We start from the raw sequence: 14523 nt of genomic DNA on the forward strand, positions 1-14523 counted from the left end.
AGGCTCTCCTGTTAAATGAATGAATTAAACATTCAGCTGGTGTAAAACAGCTAGTAAGTATCATTTCCATTTAAAAGGTAGCTCTTCTTAGCAGATGGAGAGGGGTTTTGTTCAGTTTTTTCATTACAGGGCCTGGAATTATCTGGATCTCGCCATCCACTCATCTCTTACTCCACGGACAATTTTTCAGTGACAAATGCTGTTATAATTCAATTGGTTATTAAACAGCACAAATGGTGAATTCACAAATTCTCTTAAAATTCTGCCCCACATCTGGCCGCGTTGGTCATAAACCTCCCGAGTGTTAAGCACTCTGTTTCATTTGGTCTCAGCTTAGCAGAAACCACCCTCTACCTACTGTATCAGTGGCCGCAGCTAGGCATACGAGTCTCAACAGATGCCATTTGCTGATCATGAAGGCAGCAGTGCAATGTCCCCAGGCCACTCTGGCCTCAGCCTTCCTTTCCGGAAGGAGTCCCAGCCTTCCCACTGGGAAAATGAGGGTGCACAGTGAATGATTTCAGCTTCGTTAACTGAAGAAGGACTGAGGAGTCATGTGGAGTGGGGGACCGCGGATCTGAGTGTAAATTCTGGTTCTGGCACTAACTGGCTGTGTCTACCTGAACAAATGGCTCCCTCCTGGCCTCAGACTCCTTCTCTAGAAAACAGGGTACCTATTTCACGGAGCTGTGAAGATTAAATAAACCAATCTTAGACAGGCATGGTGGCACATGCCTGTAATCCCAGCTATTCGGGAGGCTGAGGCAGGAGAATCACTTGAACCTGGGAGGCGGAGGTTGCAGTGAGCTGAGATCATGGCCACTGTGCTCCAGCCTGGGCAACTGAGTGAGACTCTATCTAAAAAAAGTAAAATAAAATAAAAATTAATAAACCAATGTACGTAGAATACATGAGCTAGCACCCAGCACACTGTAGGTATATGTAAGTGTTAGCTGTTGTTTTTACCTATAATGTGAGGGCCTTTGTGACACTCCATGATCTCCCAGCCCCGCTAAGAAGGAAAATTTATTAACTCTGAGATTGCTGTTTTTGAGGTTTCTATGCACCTGCTCCATCAAACTCTTTCCAGACCACATACAGATAGATAAAAGTTTACACAAACGGCTTAAAAGACAAGTGGAAAAGTCTCCTCCCCGTATGCTGATTTGTGTGGTTCTGGAAGAAAACTCTCCCAGGAGGGTCAACTCCACCTACCCACAAAACTCTCATGTAATCTAGGGTTTTCTCTCTCCTCAGTTTAATTGGTAACACCATCCCAGCATGGAAATTGGCTCTGTTCAGAGAGTGGGAGAATGTCAAGAGAAATTTCTGGGCTTGAAAGTGGATGCAGGTCCCTGTGTCTCTCTGCTCAGCTCCAGCCTTAGGCCCATTCACTCTGAAGTCAGGAGCCTTTCACCTATTCAGTGATGGAACCCACTGGAGATGGTAATCACCATCATCATCAGCATCTATTAAATTAACACGGTGCATCAAAACACGAATGCTTTGCAAATACCCTACTTCCATGTGTGGCCCATCTTTCTGATGAGGAAACTGAGGCTCAGCAAGGTTGTCATGGGAGGCAGAAGACTCAGCCTTTGATCCAGGCTGCCTTGTTTAAATTGTTGGTGACATTTTCCTGGGTAATATTTGCATCCTCCACAGTAAACTTCTTGATAACTGTTGAATAGAATGGGTATCCTAAATTGATGTCCTCCTAGAAAGTCAACAATATCCAATTTCGCAGGTATGGGGAAGAGAGAAAAGAAAACAATATCCAATCAACAACTATTGAAAAACCTTATTGATGGGCAAAGGTGATCGGTTCAAATTGGTTGCCCAGAGCTGGATCCACTAGATCCTGGAGAAAGGATCCCTCTGGTGAGGCCAGAAGGGAAGCTTAACTTCAAGCCGAGCCTCCCTCTTGACTAGAAATACCAGCCCCAGGTGCTCCCATCTCTCTGGCCAGTCTGCATTCCGTGATTAGGGGCCCTAATGGCCATAATGCCTCCAATGTGGTGTTGAAACCAATAAGGCTTCAGAGAAGTTATGGTATGTTTAATAACGGCTTAATGACTCCTTGTGAGATGCAAGGCTTCTGGTTCCTGTTTGGTCTTGATTTACAGCCCAACTCTGGCTGAGGAGCCAAGAAACCCCTTCTAAGCCCCCAGCGGAAGAGGGAGGTGTTCACACCAGGCCTCTTGGATTCCTTTAAAAATTGAGAATTCAAATGAAATACAAATGATGTTTGACTCCCCACCTCTCTTGCTAGTCTCCGGGGGCATTGATAATAAAAACAGTTTAACGCAGCCCCACGGGCTCCTCAATCCATGGGAAGTGAGCAGGGTCCTCGGGTCCTTGGGTATTTCTCCCCAGATCTTAGGTAGGGTGGTGGTGATTTCTCTTTTCTGAAATTCTAAGCTACTGCTCTAATCCTGTCTCCTTTTGGTTGGGGAGACTCAGCTCTTAGAAGATGCAGTTCTACCCTCATCCCTTCTGAATCGTCAGGCCTGGGGGAGCACAGCCCTGAGGTCCGAGCTGCAGACAGTCTCTCCAGTGGGTCCCCAGACACTTGGGTCATCTGCCTACTGAAACGCATTCACTCCAAGCTGCTGCCAGAGGAAACACCAGCCCTTCTGCTCATCCTCCACCTGTTCCAAAGGCTGCCCCTGCAGGACACTGTTCAGTCCTGAGCTGCCCATGGGAGTCTCCCTGTCTGCTCTGGCCCTGTCTCTACTTCTGAAACACACCTCAAATACATAGAAAGACCCAGGGTTGGCTTGGCCCGACCTCCACAGTCAGATGAGGACACTAATGATTGGCGCAAGGAACCATAGCTAATTAATGATAGTGTCCAGGTCCAAGCTCCCCAGCACCCCATTCCCAGCTTAGATCTGCTTCCACACAACACTCCCAATAGCTCCTTTCACTGTGAGAAACAAGAGATCTCTAAGGGAGGTGTTTTTTGCTGAGGCAACATTTTGTCCAGCTCCTAGCGGAGACCTAAGTAAAACTGCAGCCTAAGGCCTGCCTGCCTGCCCGCCCAGGCCCTCATCCCAGGCTGATGTCCAGAGTCCAGGCCTAAAAGTGTTTGGGGGGGATGCCCACACGGCCTCACCCCTCTAGGGGCAAGTGCCTCTAGGCTGGATATCAGGACCACGGGTGCTGCTCTGAGCAAGAGACTCACCTGGATGGGTAGACAAAGGGATCCTGCCCTAGAGAGGAAGCTGCTTCATCCTCTCCTGAGCTGCCTGGGACTGGGCTCTGGGTGAATGGGGGGAGGGGGTTCCCGGGCTCCGAGGGGTTAACCCGCACGGGGCCACACGTGACGTGGATGGTTCCAGCATTAAGTCAGAGGCGCGGCCCCCTCCCCTGCCCCCCCGCCCCCCGCCCCCCGCGGCGCGCGCCGCTCCCGGGGGCTCCGCGCCCCCGCGCCCAGGTCCCTCCCCCTTGGCGGGCGCTCACAGGCGGCGCGGGCAGCGCGAGCCCCGGAGCCCCGGAGGCCTGTGCGCCCTGAGCCGGCATGGACCCCGAGCACTGCGCGCCTTTCCGCGTGGGGCCTGCACCCGGCCCCTATGTGGCCTCGGGGGACGAGCCTCCGGGCCCGCAGGGAACCCCCGCCGCTGCGCCTCACCTGCACCCCGCGCCGCCCCGCGGCCCGCGGCTGACCCGCTTTCCGGCCTGCGGGCCCCTGGAGCCCTACCTCCCAGAGCCGGCCAAGCCGCCCGCCAAGTACCTGCAGGACCTCGGGCCCGGCCCGGCCCTCAACGGCGGCCACTTCTACGAGGGCCCCGCGGAAGGTAACGCGCGGCGCGGGGCGTAGCGCGCAGCCCGACCCTCTCTCCTTCTTCCTTACCCGGGCCCACCCGGGCCTTCCTGCTTATCTCTCCCGTTCGCCTATTTCTCAACTTTTTGCCCCTCTCGCCTTTCGCCACGGCTTCCACGGAAGCCGGGTTGGCGCTGGCCCGGGCCAGGCAAAGGCCAGTGTGGGGCGGGAGGGTGAACCACCGTTCCTCGGCGGCGGGAATGGGAGGCGGGAGGTCGAGGGAAGGTGCAGTGGCGACGGCCCGGAGTCCAGTCGGGGCCCGAAAGCAGTTGGACCTGGGAAGGAGAGAGCATGCTCTGCCGAAGTTGGACTGGAACTGCCACCTACCCTGAAGCCCAGACCCGGCCGAGGGCTGTGGAGCCACACTGAGACCTGACGAAGAAGCGCGGCTTTTGTGTCTGGCGCCCTTTGAGGGCCCTGAGGCTGGGCCTCAACCTAGAGTGGTCAAATCGGGGTCGGCTGGGGACTGCGGCCTGGCCTTGGCCTGTCTCTCCTCCCCGGGCCTAGCCTTCACAGGAAGGGTGCTGCCTGTGCGGCAGACTGGCACAGTCTGGCCGCGACTGGTCGTGCAATGCCAGGGCTGTCCTCAAGACGGAATAACTGTATTCTTATTTCTCATACTAAGCTGGCCTCCCTGCCGTTATGCACTATGATAGCCGCCCTTCTGGCAGTCTTGGCTTCCCCGCGCTGGATCATCACCGCTGGGCAGTCAGGAGCAGCCCTGGGCAGCCTAACCCCCAGGCGCCGCGGGCTCACGGGCCGGTGCCCTGTGCTAAGGCCGGCTGGACCGCGCCGGCATCCGAGAATGCGCCTGAAGGCAGGGGCCTGGCAGGCTGATCGGCAGCTCTGCGGCCGTCCGCCGAACCCTATGACCTGTAAGGCGTCTCGGCTTCCGCACCGCACCCACCTTATCTGCGCTGCCATATCCCGCAGCCTAGGCCCAGAACTGGATCCTCCAAGATCCGCCTCAACCCCCTGCCGCCGCCCGGCTGGCGCCTCGCGGGCCGCCACGGAGTGGCCGGGCATCTCCGGCTTTCGCCCAGCCGGGGCGGTGGGAATGTGTAGGGGAGGGCGGGGAGGTGTGTGTGGGTCAACGGAGGAAATGAACGAGTCCGCGGAGCTTCGTGTCTGTGCCCTTTGAAAGAGGCTTGCCTGATAAAAACCACAGTTGGGACTTAATGAGAAGCAGTTGGCCTGGCTCCTCTGATCCCAGCCAGACGGCAGAGGCCGCGCAGCGCGGTGAGCACCGCCAGAGACAGGTACCCGGCCTGGCTCAGCGCTCCGCGTCGGGCAGGAGCCACCCCTCCAGGCCCGCGTCCCTGCTAGGCGCGCCGCATCCGGCACCGACAGCTCGGGCCCCCGGACCACACCGGTGCCGCGCGAACTGCAGAGAGCGCTGGTGCGGAACGAGCGGCCGGGAGAAACCCAGCACCCCGGGATCCGACGGCAAGGGTGGCCTTGACAACGAAATACCGAGAAAGAAAACCAAAGAAAGCGAGCGACAACCAAGAAAAGGGGAAGGGAAATTGAACAAAACAACGGAGAGCGCGGCGAGAACGAGAGGGTAAATGGCAGTCGGCGAGCTGGGATGAACTAAAATGAATAAATGAGGAACGAACGAATAAAAAAAGCAGGAGCAAGATCGAACGAAACGGATAACTAGAGAAGGGGGAAAGGACAAAGAGGGAGGGAGCAGACTAAACAAAAGAAAACGGAGCATGTTTAAAGCGTGGAATATATCAAAATGAGAACAAGGGGGTAAGAAAATTAACGATTTCAGTTGAACGGAGGACAGGCCAAACGAAAGGGAGGCAGGCGGGTGCGAACAGAGCCTGCCTGGTAGAGATCCTGGCGGCCGCTAGCCTCTGGCGCTCTGGCCGGTGTTCAACGGGCTGCCAGCGTCCCTGCGGCAGAGCGGACCTCGGCGCAGCGCGGCGCGCGGTGGAGCCTGGCTGCTTGAGGACAGTCAGCCCCCAGGGCCGCACACCCTACTTGGTGGGAAGTGGCGGGCGAAGAGGGAACCCGCCTTATTTCCCGGTTTTTAAAATAACCGGCTCGGAGCGTTTCCAGTCCACACCAGTGAGCGCGCAGCTGCGCCCCATCTGCGGCGCGATCTTTCACGAGGCTGGGCAGTTGCGCGCCCCAGAGCCTGGCGCACCTCGCTCTTCTCCCGCCTGCAGTCCGCCGCCCGCGCAGCCCCAGGCCGCCCTTTGCTGAGAGCGCCCAGCCTTGCTCTGAACCCAGGCTGCGTGCTGGCGCTGCCAGCCACTCTCGCGCCCTCCGCGCTTGGCTAGTCTGTCCCCGAGTTTGGTTCTGACGTCGAAACACGCCCTCGGCAAGAGACTCCTACTAGAGTTTTGCCCGCTGCCGCTGAGGCCCTGAGCCGGATGACCCGGCCGACCGCCAAAGTCGAGGAGAGTCCCAAGTTCTTAGACCCGGGCTGAGGCTTCTGGGCCAAGGCTGAGAACCCCCAAGAAGGGCACCGAGGCCTCACCGGGGTCCTGCCCACGGCGTTTATGTCCACTCTGGCTTTGAGTCTTCGGCGGGAGCTGCAGGAGCCTGGGCCTCAGCGAGTTCTGCAGGTCGCTTAGCGACCCCACAGTGGCCGGAGGAAACAGTGCGGCGCGGGACAAGGCTGCAGCGAAATGTGAAAGCCGAGGCTGGTCCCGCGGTCTCAATGGATGCCTTCTGTGGGGACAGTGGAGCACTCGGGCCTGCTGCGGCGCTGCTTCCTGGCTGCACAGTGGCTTAGAAGCAGCCGCTGGTAGGGGCTCTGGCACTCCTCCGGGTGAGGGGTGCTCAGGGTACGGCAGGCCTGAGAGCTGGGTCAGGGACAGAGAGCTCCTTTATTTACTACGTTAAAAGGCTCCTGGCTTTCATGCCCAACAGCTGCTGCTGTGGCCCTGCGGTTATGCAGGCAGAAGACACCCCAGCGTTGTCTCAGGCTGTCTCCAACATGAGTACCCCGCCTTAACCACCTAGTGTCCGGATCAGGTGCAGTGACTCCTCTGCACAATCCATACACACCTCAGATGTGCCCCGTGCTCAGCAGAGCAGCCCTCACTCCTTTACAAGCTTAGGTTCAAGCTGCTGGCTGCTATTCCTGGCCTGTCTTTCCTGGCTTCTGCCTTCCATTTATCCCAGTTCTATCCCTTTCCTCTACTGGGCCTTGCTCCTCAGGAGGCTGCTCTGTGTTCTCTGAGGAGTGCCCCTCTCTCCCAAAGTGGAGGGATGCCACCCTCTCTCTGGTGTCCTCCAGGTAGATCAAGGAGGTTTCAGGGCAATGACAATGAGGAGAGCAGTTCTGTGGTCCCTTGAGAGGGCTGTAGACTGGGCAGGCATGGGAGTTGGGCAGAGGCCAGCAGGCTTAGCCTCTTCTTTGGGGAAGCTGTTCTGAGGAAGTCCTACTGCACTTTCATCCCTTGTCCCTGGCAGCTTGGTGGCTCAAGGTCAGGAACACAAGTCTCAGGGCCCCAGATCTGGTCCCTTCCTCTGGGCAGGTCCTATTGAGACCCAAGAGGCAGATGAGCAAGCCCCAGGGCTTTGGAGGGCCTCTGCCAGGATGTCAGTACTCTTGAACCCCAGCCCTGACCCTCAGCCCTGAGCTACCCTCACCCCTTTTCTGCCTGGAGTCCAGCACAGCCTCCCTACAAACCTAAGACACCAAGACTCTTCCTCCTCAGGCTGAACATTTCCATGGCCTGCTGTGTGTATGCATGTGGTGGGGGTGGCGGGCGGGGAGGGGGGGATGTCCCATTCCAGTGTCCCTAGTCTTCCTATCATTTTCTATTATTTGGTTCAACTTCTGTGAGTCTTCCTTCCTAAGCTTCTATCAAATGGAACTGCCTCTAAACCTGAAATGTGCTGGCCCAAGAATGGAAATCAGGGACTGGAACACTTTCTCCCCTGTGCTCCACCTGAGTTGTGAAGGAGCCCTGGTCCCTGGGCTGTAGCTGTGGGCTACCTGTTTACAGGCCTGTGTACAGGCTGGGCATGGTCCAAGGCTAGGTAGCCCTGCCTGACTCTCCCAGTCCTCCAGGACACACACCAGGAGCTTATTTCATGGCCTGGGTAGTCCTGGAAAGTAACTGACCACCTTCCAGCTGAGGAGGACCCTGCCCCATTTGTCCTTCACAGTGCAGACAGGGACTCATCAGACCCAGATCCTGAGAGGCCCATTTCTCCAGTCCCATCCTCCCCCAACCACAGCTGTGATCCTGACACCAAGTCCTGGGAAGGCACTGCCTCTTGTGCCAGCTAGCTGGGCCTCCTCAGGGTCAGGCCTCCACTGGAGATGGGCCCAGAGCCAGGCAAGAGGCTGTGTGAGTCAGTGGGGCGTCTTTGTGGCGTCTCAGCTGCCATCCCAGTGGACTGTTGAGGAGGGATTTCATGGGGACACCGCTGGGGGTCCTTGCCAGAGGGAGAGGGCGTGGGCAATCAGGGTGACCTATTTTTCACCATGCTCCGTCGGTCGATCCACCATGGTGAGGCTCCGCCAAGCTTCTGGAGTAGGGGTTAGCATGTCAGAGTGGGGCTGCTGGAAACTGTTCCAGTCTGTAATCAAGTCCTTCCCTGCCTGTTAAACACAGGCAATGGGGGAGCAGTTAGAAACTCCTGAGGAAGGAGGGGGTGGTCAATGATGGGAATGATGGGGACAGGGGCTGTGCCCTGTTGTGACACTGGTCCCCAACTCTCCTTCTTTGAGCACAGCCTATCTCAGCTCTGTTTCTCTATTGCTGGAGCTTAAGTCCTTGCCCAGACACCACAATTTTAGGAGGAATGGAGAGAAGCAATCCCTCTGGAAGCTTCTTTGTCCCATCTTGCCCTTCTTACACCAGAGCTGGGGAATTTGATATTGACCTGAGACCTGGGGTTCAGAGAATAAAGCTCAGCCAGACCAGCCAAAGGTGGTCTGAGCACCCACGTCCACAGCCTGCCTGGCCCTGGGAGCAGAGGCGTGGGCATAAGGGCCTGGGAACCAAGGCCTGCAGAGTTAGGAACAAGGAAGCACTTTCTGGCAGGAGCAGGAGATGTCAACCACCCCATCCTCACCCCGCCCTCTGCCCCCATTCTTGGCCTTGCCAGGGTGGTGGTCCTGCTGTGGCGCCAGTCCTCTCACGTCCCTGTGGAACGCACCACCACAGAGCACTTCCCTGAAATGAACCCCACTCTGGCCCCAGCAGATCCGCCCAGACCACAGAGCACATAGTTCCCCAGGGCCCCCTCCCCAGCTGGAGGCTCAGCAGGCAGGCCTCTAAATGCCAGGCTCCCATGGAGGGTGGCTGCCAGGAGGAAGGGAAGGGAAAGGAAGGGGGAGGCGGAGACTGAGGCGTCAATGTTCTTCCCCCTCCCTCCATTCCAACCCACAAAAGCCCCTGGTTCAGTTGCCATCCTCCTTTTTGTGTTCTCCATTGCAGCTGAGGAGAAGACCTCCAAAGCTGCCAGCTTCCCCCAGCTGCCCTTGGACTGCCGAGGGGGCCCCAGAGACGGGCCCTCTAACTTGCAAGGCTCCCCGGGCCCCTGCCTGGCCAGCCTGCATCTTCCTCTTTCCCCGGGACTCCCTGACTCCATGGAGTTGGCCAAGAACAAGAGCAAGAAGCGTCGTAACCGCACGACCTTCAGCACATTCCAGCTGGAGGAGCTGGAGAAGGTCTTCCAGAAAACCCACTATCCTGATGTGTACGCCCGGGAGCAGCTGGCCCTGCGCACAGACCTGACCGAGGCCCGGGTACAGGTGAGGGCACTGCAAGGATGGGGCTCTCTGGCTGCCTCTATCACACAGTGACCAGAAAGTGATCTGGAAGGGCTGGGAGAGGTGGGCACTGGTGCCTCCCAGAGCTACCTTTCCCAGGGGCCTGCACCAGCCTTCCCCTCCTGGGCTCACCCTCATGCCCAGCTCTGCTGCAGCCACAGGCTCTTCTGGCCCAAATTGAAGCTTATGCCTGGGTGTAAGGGCGATGGCCTCTGGAAGCCATCACCTGTGTGGGAGTCCTAACTCTGCCACTTACTGGAGGTGATCTGGGGTATGTTAATAAATCTCTCAGTCTCAGTTTCCCAGTTCAGGAAAAGGGAATGATGGGACTGGCTACGTACGGACTATCCTGAGGATCACAGGGATGGCCGCATTTTGGAAGCGGTGAAGTGCTGAACACACATCAGGGCTGCTCCTGAGGTGGCTGCCTAGAATGGGAGGGTCCCTGTCAGGAGGTCTCAGGGTCAGTGATTCTCAAAGTCATCAGGAGCCACCGACCTTGGGTCCCTGCCAGCGCTCAGACCCTGGCTGGGAAAGGCTGGCTGGGAGCCCTTCCCCATCCTAACAAACTCCCCCATGGAGATCAGGTGCCAGGGCTTCCCAGAGGGGCCGTGGCCAGTTTTACATGGGGGGAGCCCAGCCTGTGGGTAGGTAAATGCTGAGAAGGGAGGAAGGCAAGGGAAGCCCACATCCAAGCATGTTGGAAGTGTCAAGCACATGAAGGTGGCAAGCAGGCTGGGGATGGGGAAGGAGTTTCAGTGAGAGTCTGGCCCAAGAGGAAGATGGCCATTCACTGGCTTGCACTGAACCGGCTCGATCAAAGCAGGCTTCCCGATACCAAGCAGGAGACACTGGGAGGGGTGGGTTGGAGTTCTGGGGAAAGGTGAGGAGGTGACCTCTTAGGCAGAGGAGTCTCTCTCCCACCATGGAGGAGACTTAGCAGGAACAAAGCTCATGCTATCCCACCCTGCATGGGGCCCTTCCAGAGACCCTTTGTGAAGGCACTAGGGCAGGGGATAGTCCTGGCAGGATATGGGGACTGACAGGCCAGTCTATAAAGAGGCCAGCTGTCATCTAACAGAGAAGGCCCTACGGCTGCATCCAACAGGATGAGAGAGGCTTGGGCTGTTTCCCCTTCTCTGCTGAGTTCTCCTGCCTCCCTGCTCCTCCGAGGAGCCAAAACAGACTTCCAAGACTGTCCCCCAAGGCCTCCAGGGGCTGAGGTCATCAGGGCAAGAGGCCCGGCATTCAAGGCAACCCCAGATGATATAAGCCATGGGAATCAGGACCATGGAGTCACCTCAGCAGGTCTCCGGGGTGTGGTCTAACCAGCTCTTCCCAAAGCAAGTGTTTGTGGGAGGTGGAGAGCACTTCCTCTGCTCCTCTCCTAGGCCTTTTCAACCTGAGAGGGTGCAGGAGTAGCCATGAGGCCCTCAGCCCTAGTCTAGAAGCTTCCTGAAGGACGGAGACCCTGGAGTAGGAATGTTTTCTCTGGCAGGGGTGTGAAACCCACCCATACACCCTGCCCTATGGAGAGGAAGAATGAGACTACACACCAGATAATGCAGAGGGCAGGTCCAGAGCCCAGGGGAGGCCTACAGCGGGATCCCCAAGGGAGAATGGGTGGTGACAGAAAAGTGAGTTCCAATAGCCAGATTCACTGGCTGTAAGCTCCCTCATCCTCTGTCAGGGGAGGGAGAGCAGAGAAAGGAAATCCAGGCAGCTGGGCAGGTGGGGGTGGCCTTTTGCTGACCTTGCTGCAGGCCTGCTTTCTTATCTTGGCAATCTGGGAGCTAGGGGGATGGGGTATGCACAGCCCCTTCACTGTTGGTGCCTTACCTGCCTGCATGTGTAGGAATGACCATGGGGGCAGGAAGCCTGAGGGGCTGGGGTGGGATTTCTCATCCCAGCTGGGGTAGACGGATTACTGACACACACACACACACACACACACACACACACACACACACACACACACCCCAGCTGGGGTAGACGGATTACACACACACACACACACACACCCCTTTCTTCTGTTGTGACTCCCAGCTAGATATCCCTGGAAAGCAGGGGTTGTTTTGTTTGGTTGGTTTTATTTTGACATTGTTAAATTTAGCTTAGAGGCTGACACATAAATGTTGATTAAATGATAGAAATACAAAACATATATACCAATACAGTTAAATGTAACAGTCACAGCACATATACCAAACAACGAATTCATCACAGATATGTACACAGATGTGCACAACACACAGATGTGCCACCCCTATCTGCCAAGGGCTCACAAATAAATGGGAGAAACAGATTCCAAAACAGATCATGGTAATGGAATGGGGTGAGTACAAAGAGAGGTCCAGGATATTTTGGAAGTCCTGTGGAGGATGCCCAGTGTGGATGTATGTGTTGAGGGGATGAGTAGCCAAGGAAAAGAAAACCTAAGCAAAAGATGGAAGGAGCAAGATAGCAGTGTTTCAGAAGAGCTGGGCGGGAGCTTGGGAGGCAACCAGAAGAATAAATGTGTTTGCCTGGCAGGATATGAGGCTGTGCAGAGAGGCAGGGGCCTTGTTAAGAAGCTATGCTCTGGACCAAGGTCTCCAGGGAGTCACTGAGGGTTTAAACAGGACCATGACCTGAACAGAAATGTCTAAGATTCCTCAGATGCTATGAGGTGGGTAGCCTGGAAAACGAGATGAGGCAGGGAGACTAGAAACCCAACACATGTACACAGTATACCCAGGAAGTACCTAGGGCCCCTGAGGCCCACAGACGCCCCCACAACACCCTTACTAGACACAGCCAGCCTGGAGGACCACAGTGATTCAACCTGGGGAGTGACAGCTGGAGGCCCATGGGGCCAATTACCCACTTTGGGCTTGGGCCTCTCCCAGGCTTCCTCCCAGGTTTCCCTGGCCTGGAGAACAGTGTGGATTAACAGTTGAGATCCTCCATCCTGGAGCCTCCTCCCCATCCCACAAGAGGACACAACCATCAGCTCTCCCTAGCAGGCTCCTTTCCTCAGGGCTGCCCTATCACCCCCTCAAACCCCCACAACCTGCCCCCAGGTCTGGTTCCAGAACCGCAGAGCCAAGTGGCGGAAGCGCGAGCGTTATGGGAAGATCCAGGAGGGGCGGAACCCCTTCACGGCTGCCTATGACATCTCTGTGCTGCCCCGCACTGACAGCCACCCTCAGGTAAGACCCCAGCCCTACCTGAGCCAGGACCTGGCAGGGTCACCAAAAAGAATATGAGGTCTGGCCTGAAGAAACCTGGAGAGCGTCAGTGTTCTGTATGACAGTGGGTACACCACTTCACTTCTTTCTCTGCAAACCGGGGCTCTTGCCTGTCTCATGAATGACGCATGCGGAACACAAAGGAATCACAGAAGAAAATTTCGTTTTGGGAACAGTAGCAGGAGCCTCCTGAGATGCCACTGCCAGTGTTGGGGGTGGGAGGGGGTAGATCTGAGCCAAGTGGAGGTTTCCTGGAAAGTTTCTGGGGCCCCAAGGACAAAGAGAAAGCCCCTGGGTAGGGAAGTCAGCTCCTGAGGCTACAGGCTCATGGGCCTTCTTTCCCCTCTCTTTTCAGCTGCAGAACTCCCTGTGGGCCAGTCCAGGATCCGGGAGCCCTGGAGGCCCCTGCCTTGTGTCTCCAGAGGGCATCCCCTCCCCATGCATGTCTCCATATTCCCACCCCCATGGGAGTGTGGCTGGCTTCATGGGGGTGCCAGCCCCTTCTGCGGCTCACCCTGGCATCTACTCCATCCATGGCTTTCCCCCCACCCTGGGGGGCCACAGCTTTGAGCCTTCCTCAGATGGTGACTATAAGTCTCCAAGCCTTGTCTCGCTCAGGGTAAAGCCCAAGGAGCCACCCGGCCTTCTGAACTGGACCACGTGATCGGTTGCATGGACCTGCAGAATGAGCTGCCCACCTCCTTTTCCATTCCCAGTCGCTCCCAGCCCACCCCTGCCTGGACACCAGGGAGGAAGCACCTCTGCCTCCAAGCTCCAGATGGTTCTGGAGGCCTGCGAGAGCAGCTGGCACTGTCAGCCCCCCGCAGGGAACACGTTACAGGGTCTTTTCTCTTAGAATAAGGTGGGGCTGCCTAGGAGAAGGGGCTTCGAAGCAGCCAGGACTCTTCCTACCACAAACTGAGTCCCCTCACCTGAACTCTGGGCTGGAGGCAGGGAGACACTGCCCTGCTTCCTCCAGACTTTGTCCAAGTCCATTGTCATCTCTCCAGCTAAGACAGCTTACTTGGCTCATCATTCAGGGAACCCAGGAAAATGGGAGGAGAACGCCGAGTGGACTGAAGCTCTTCATGATGAGACGGAAACCAAAAGGGAGTCTCCCATGATGGGGTGGAGTCAGCCCTGCTTCCCCTCCCCACCAGCAGGGGGCGCACTGGCGTCTGACACTAAGGAGGGTGTAAAGGCCAAGGTCAGCATAGACTGAGGCACACTGGCTCCTCAGCTCCAGCCACCCTCACTCCTGCCATGTGCCTGCACTCCCAGCATGCCATGCAGTCATCTTCCCCTCCAAGGGGGCAGAAATTCCACCAGAAATCACCACATATTTGGAATCTCTTCCACGGGACCAGCCCAGAGCTATGCCATGGAAATGATATTGGATGTTGGTAAGAATAAAACAGATTTCCACAGACTGAGATCCTGATCCCCATTTTTGTACAGACACTTTTGTTGTTGTTTTTTGTTTAAAAAAAAAAAAAAGAGAGAGAGAAAAAAAAAAGCTGCCCAGCATTCTAATAAAGGTGGTGGTGTTTTTTATACCAGGTGACTGTCTATCCCCAGGGCTTGGCACTGGTTGCTTTGGGGCTGGTCTGTGTCCAGGATGCAGGCTGGCCACGACCCCTGAGGGGCCAGCAAGGAAGGGGAAGGTGGTCCTGCAGCAGAGCCCTCAAGGCCGATGCATGCCAGGCTGGGCTCTG

At 56.6% G+C, this 14523-nt stretch overlaps 1 protein-coding gene across 1 annotated transcript; it reads left to right on the forward strand.

Annotated features, from left to right (window-relative positions):
• Positions 1 to 3468: 3468 nt before the first annotated feature.
• On the forward strand, positions 3469 to 14237 carry ALX3 (ALX homeobox 3). The gene is made up of 4 exons (XM_524801.9): positions 3469 to 3800; positions 9244 to 9560; positions 12641 to 12769; positions 13164 to 14237. The coding sequence occupies exons 1-4, from the start codon at positions 3524 to 3526 to the stop codon at positions 13470 to 13472; spliced, it is 1032 nt and encodes a 343-aa protein (XP_524801.3). The 5' UTR covers positions 3469 to 3523; the 3' UTR covers positions 13473 to 14237.
• The last annotated feature ends 286 nt before the right edge of the window (positions 14238 to 14523 follow it).

The sequence above is a fragment of the Pan troglodytes genome, chromosome 1, assembly GCF_028858775.2.
Source record: "Pan troglodytes isolate AG18354 chromosome 1, NHGRI_mPanTro3-v2.0_pri, whole genome shotgun sequence".
NCBI classification, from domain to species: Eukaryota; Metazoa; Chordata; class Mammalia; order Primates; family Hominidae; genus Pan; species Pan troglodytes.

Excerpts from the sequence above, each read along its gene's own strand:
- ALX3 (XM_524801.9), top strand. The coding sequence starts at position 3,524 with ATGGACCCCGAGCACTGCGCGCCTTTCCGCGTGGGGCCTGCACCCGGC. Across the intron at positions 9,561-12,640 it reads TGACCGAGGCCCGGGTACAG|GTCTGGTTCCAGAACCGCAG; the intron begins GTGAGGGCACTG and ends ACCTGCCCCCAG. Across the intron at positions 12,770-13,163 it reads GCACTGACAGCCACCCTCAG|CTGCAGAACTCCCTGTGGGC; the intron begins GTAAGACCCCAG and ends CTCTCTTTTCAG.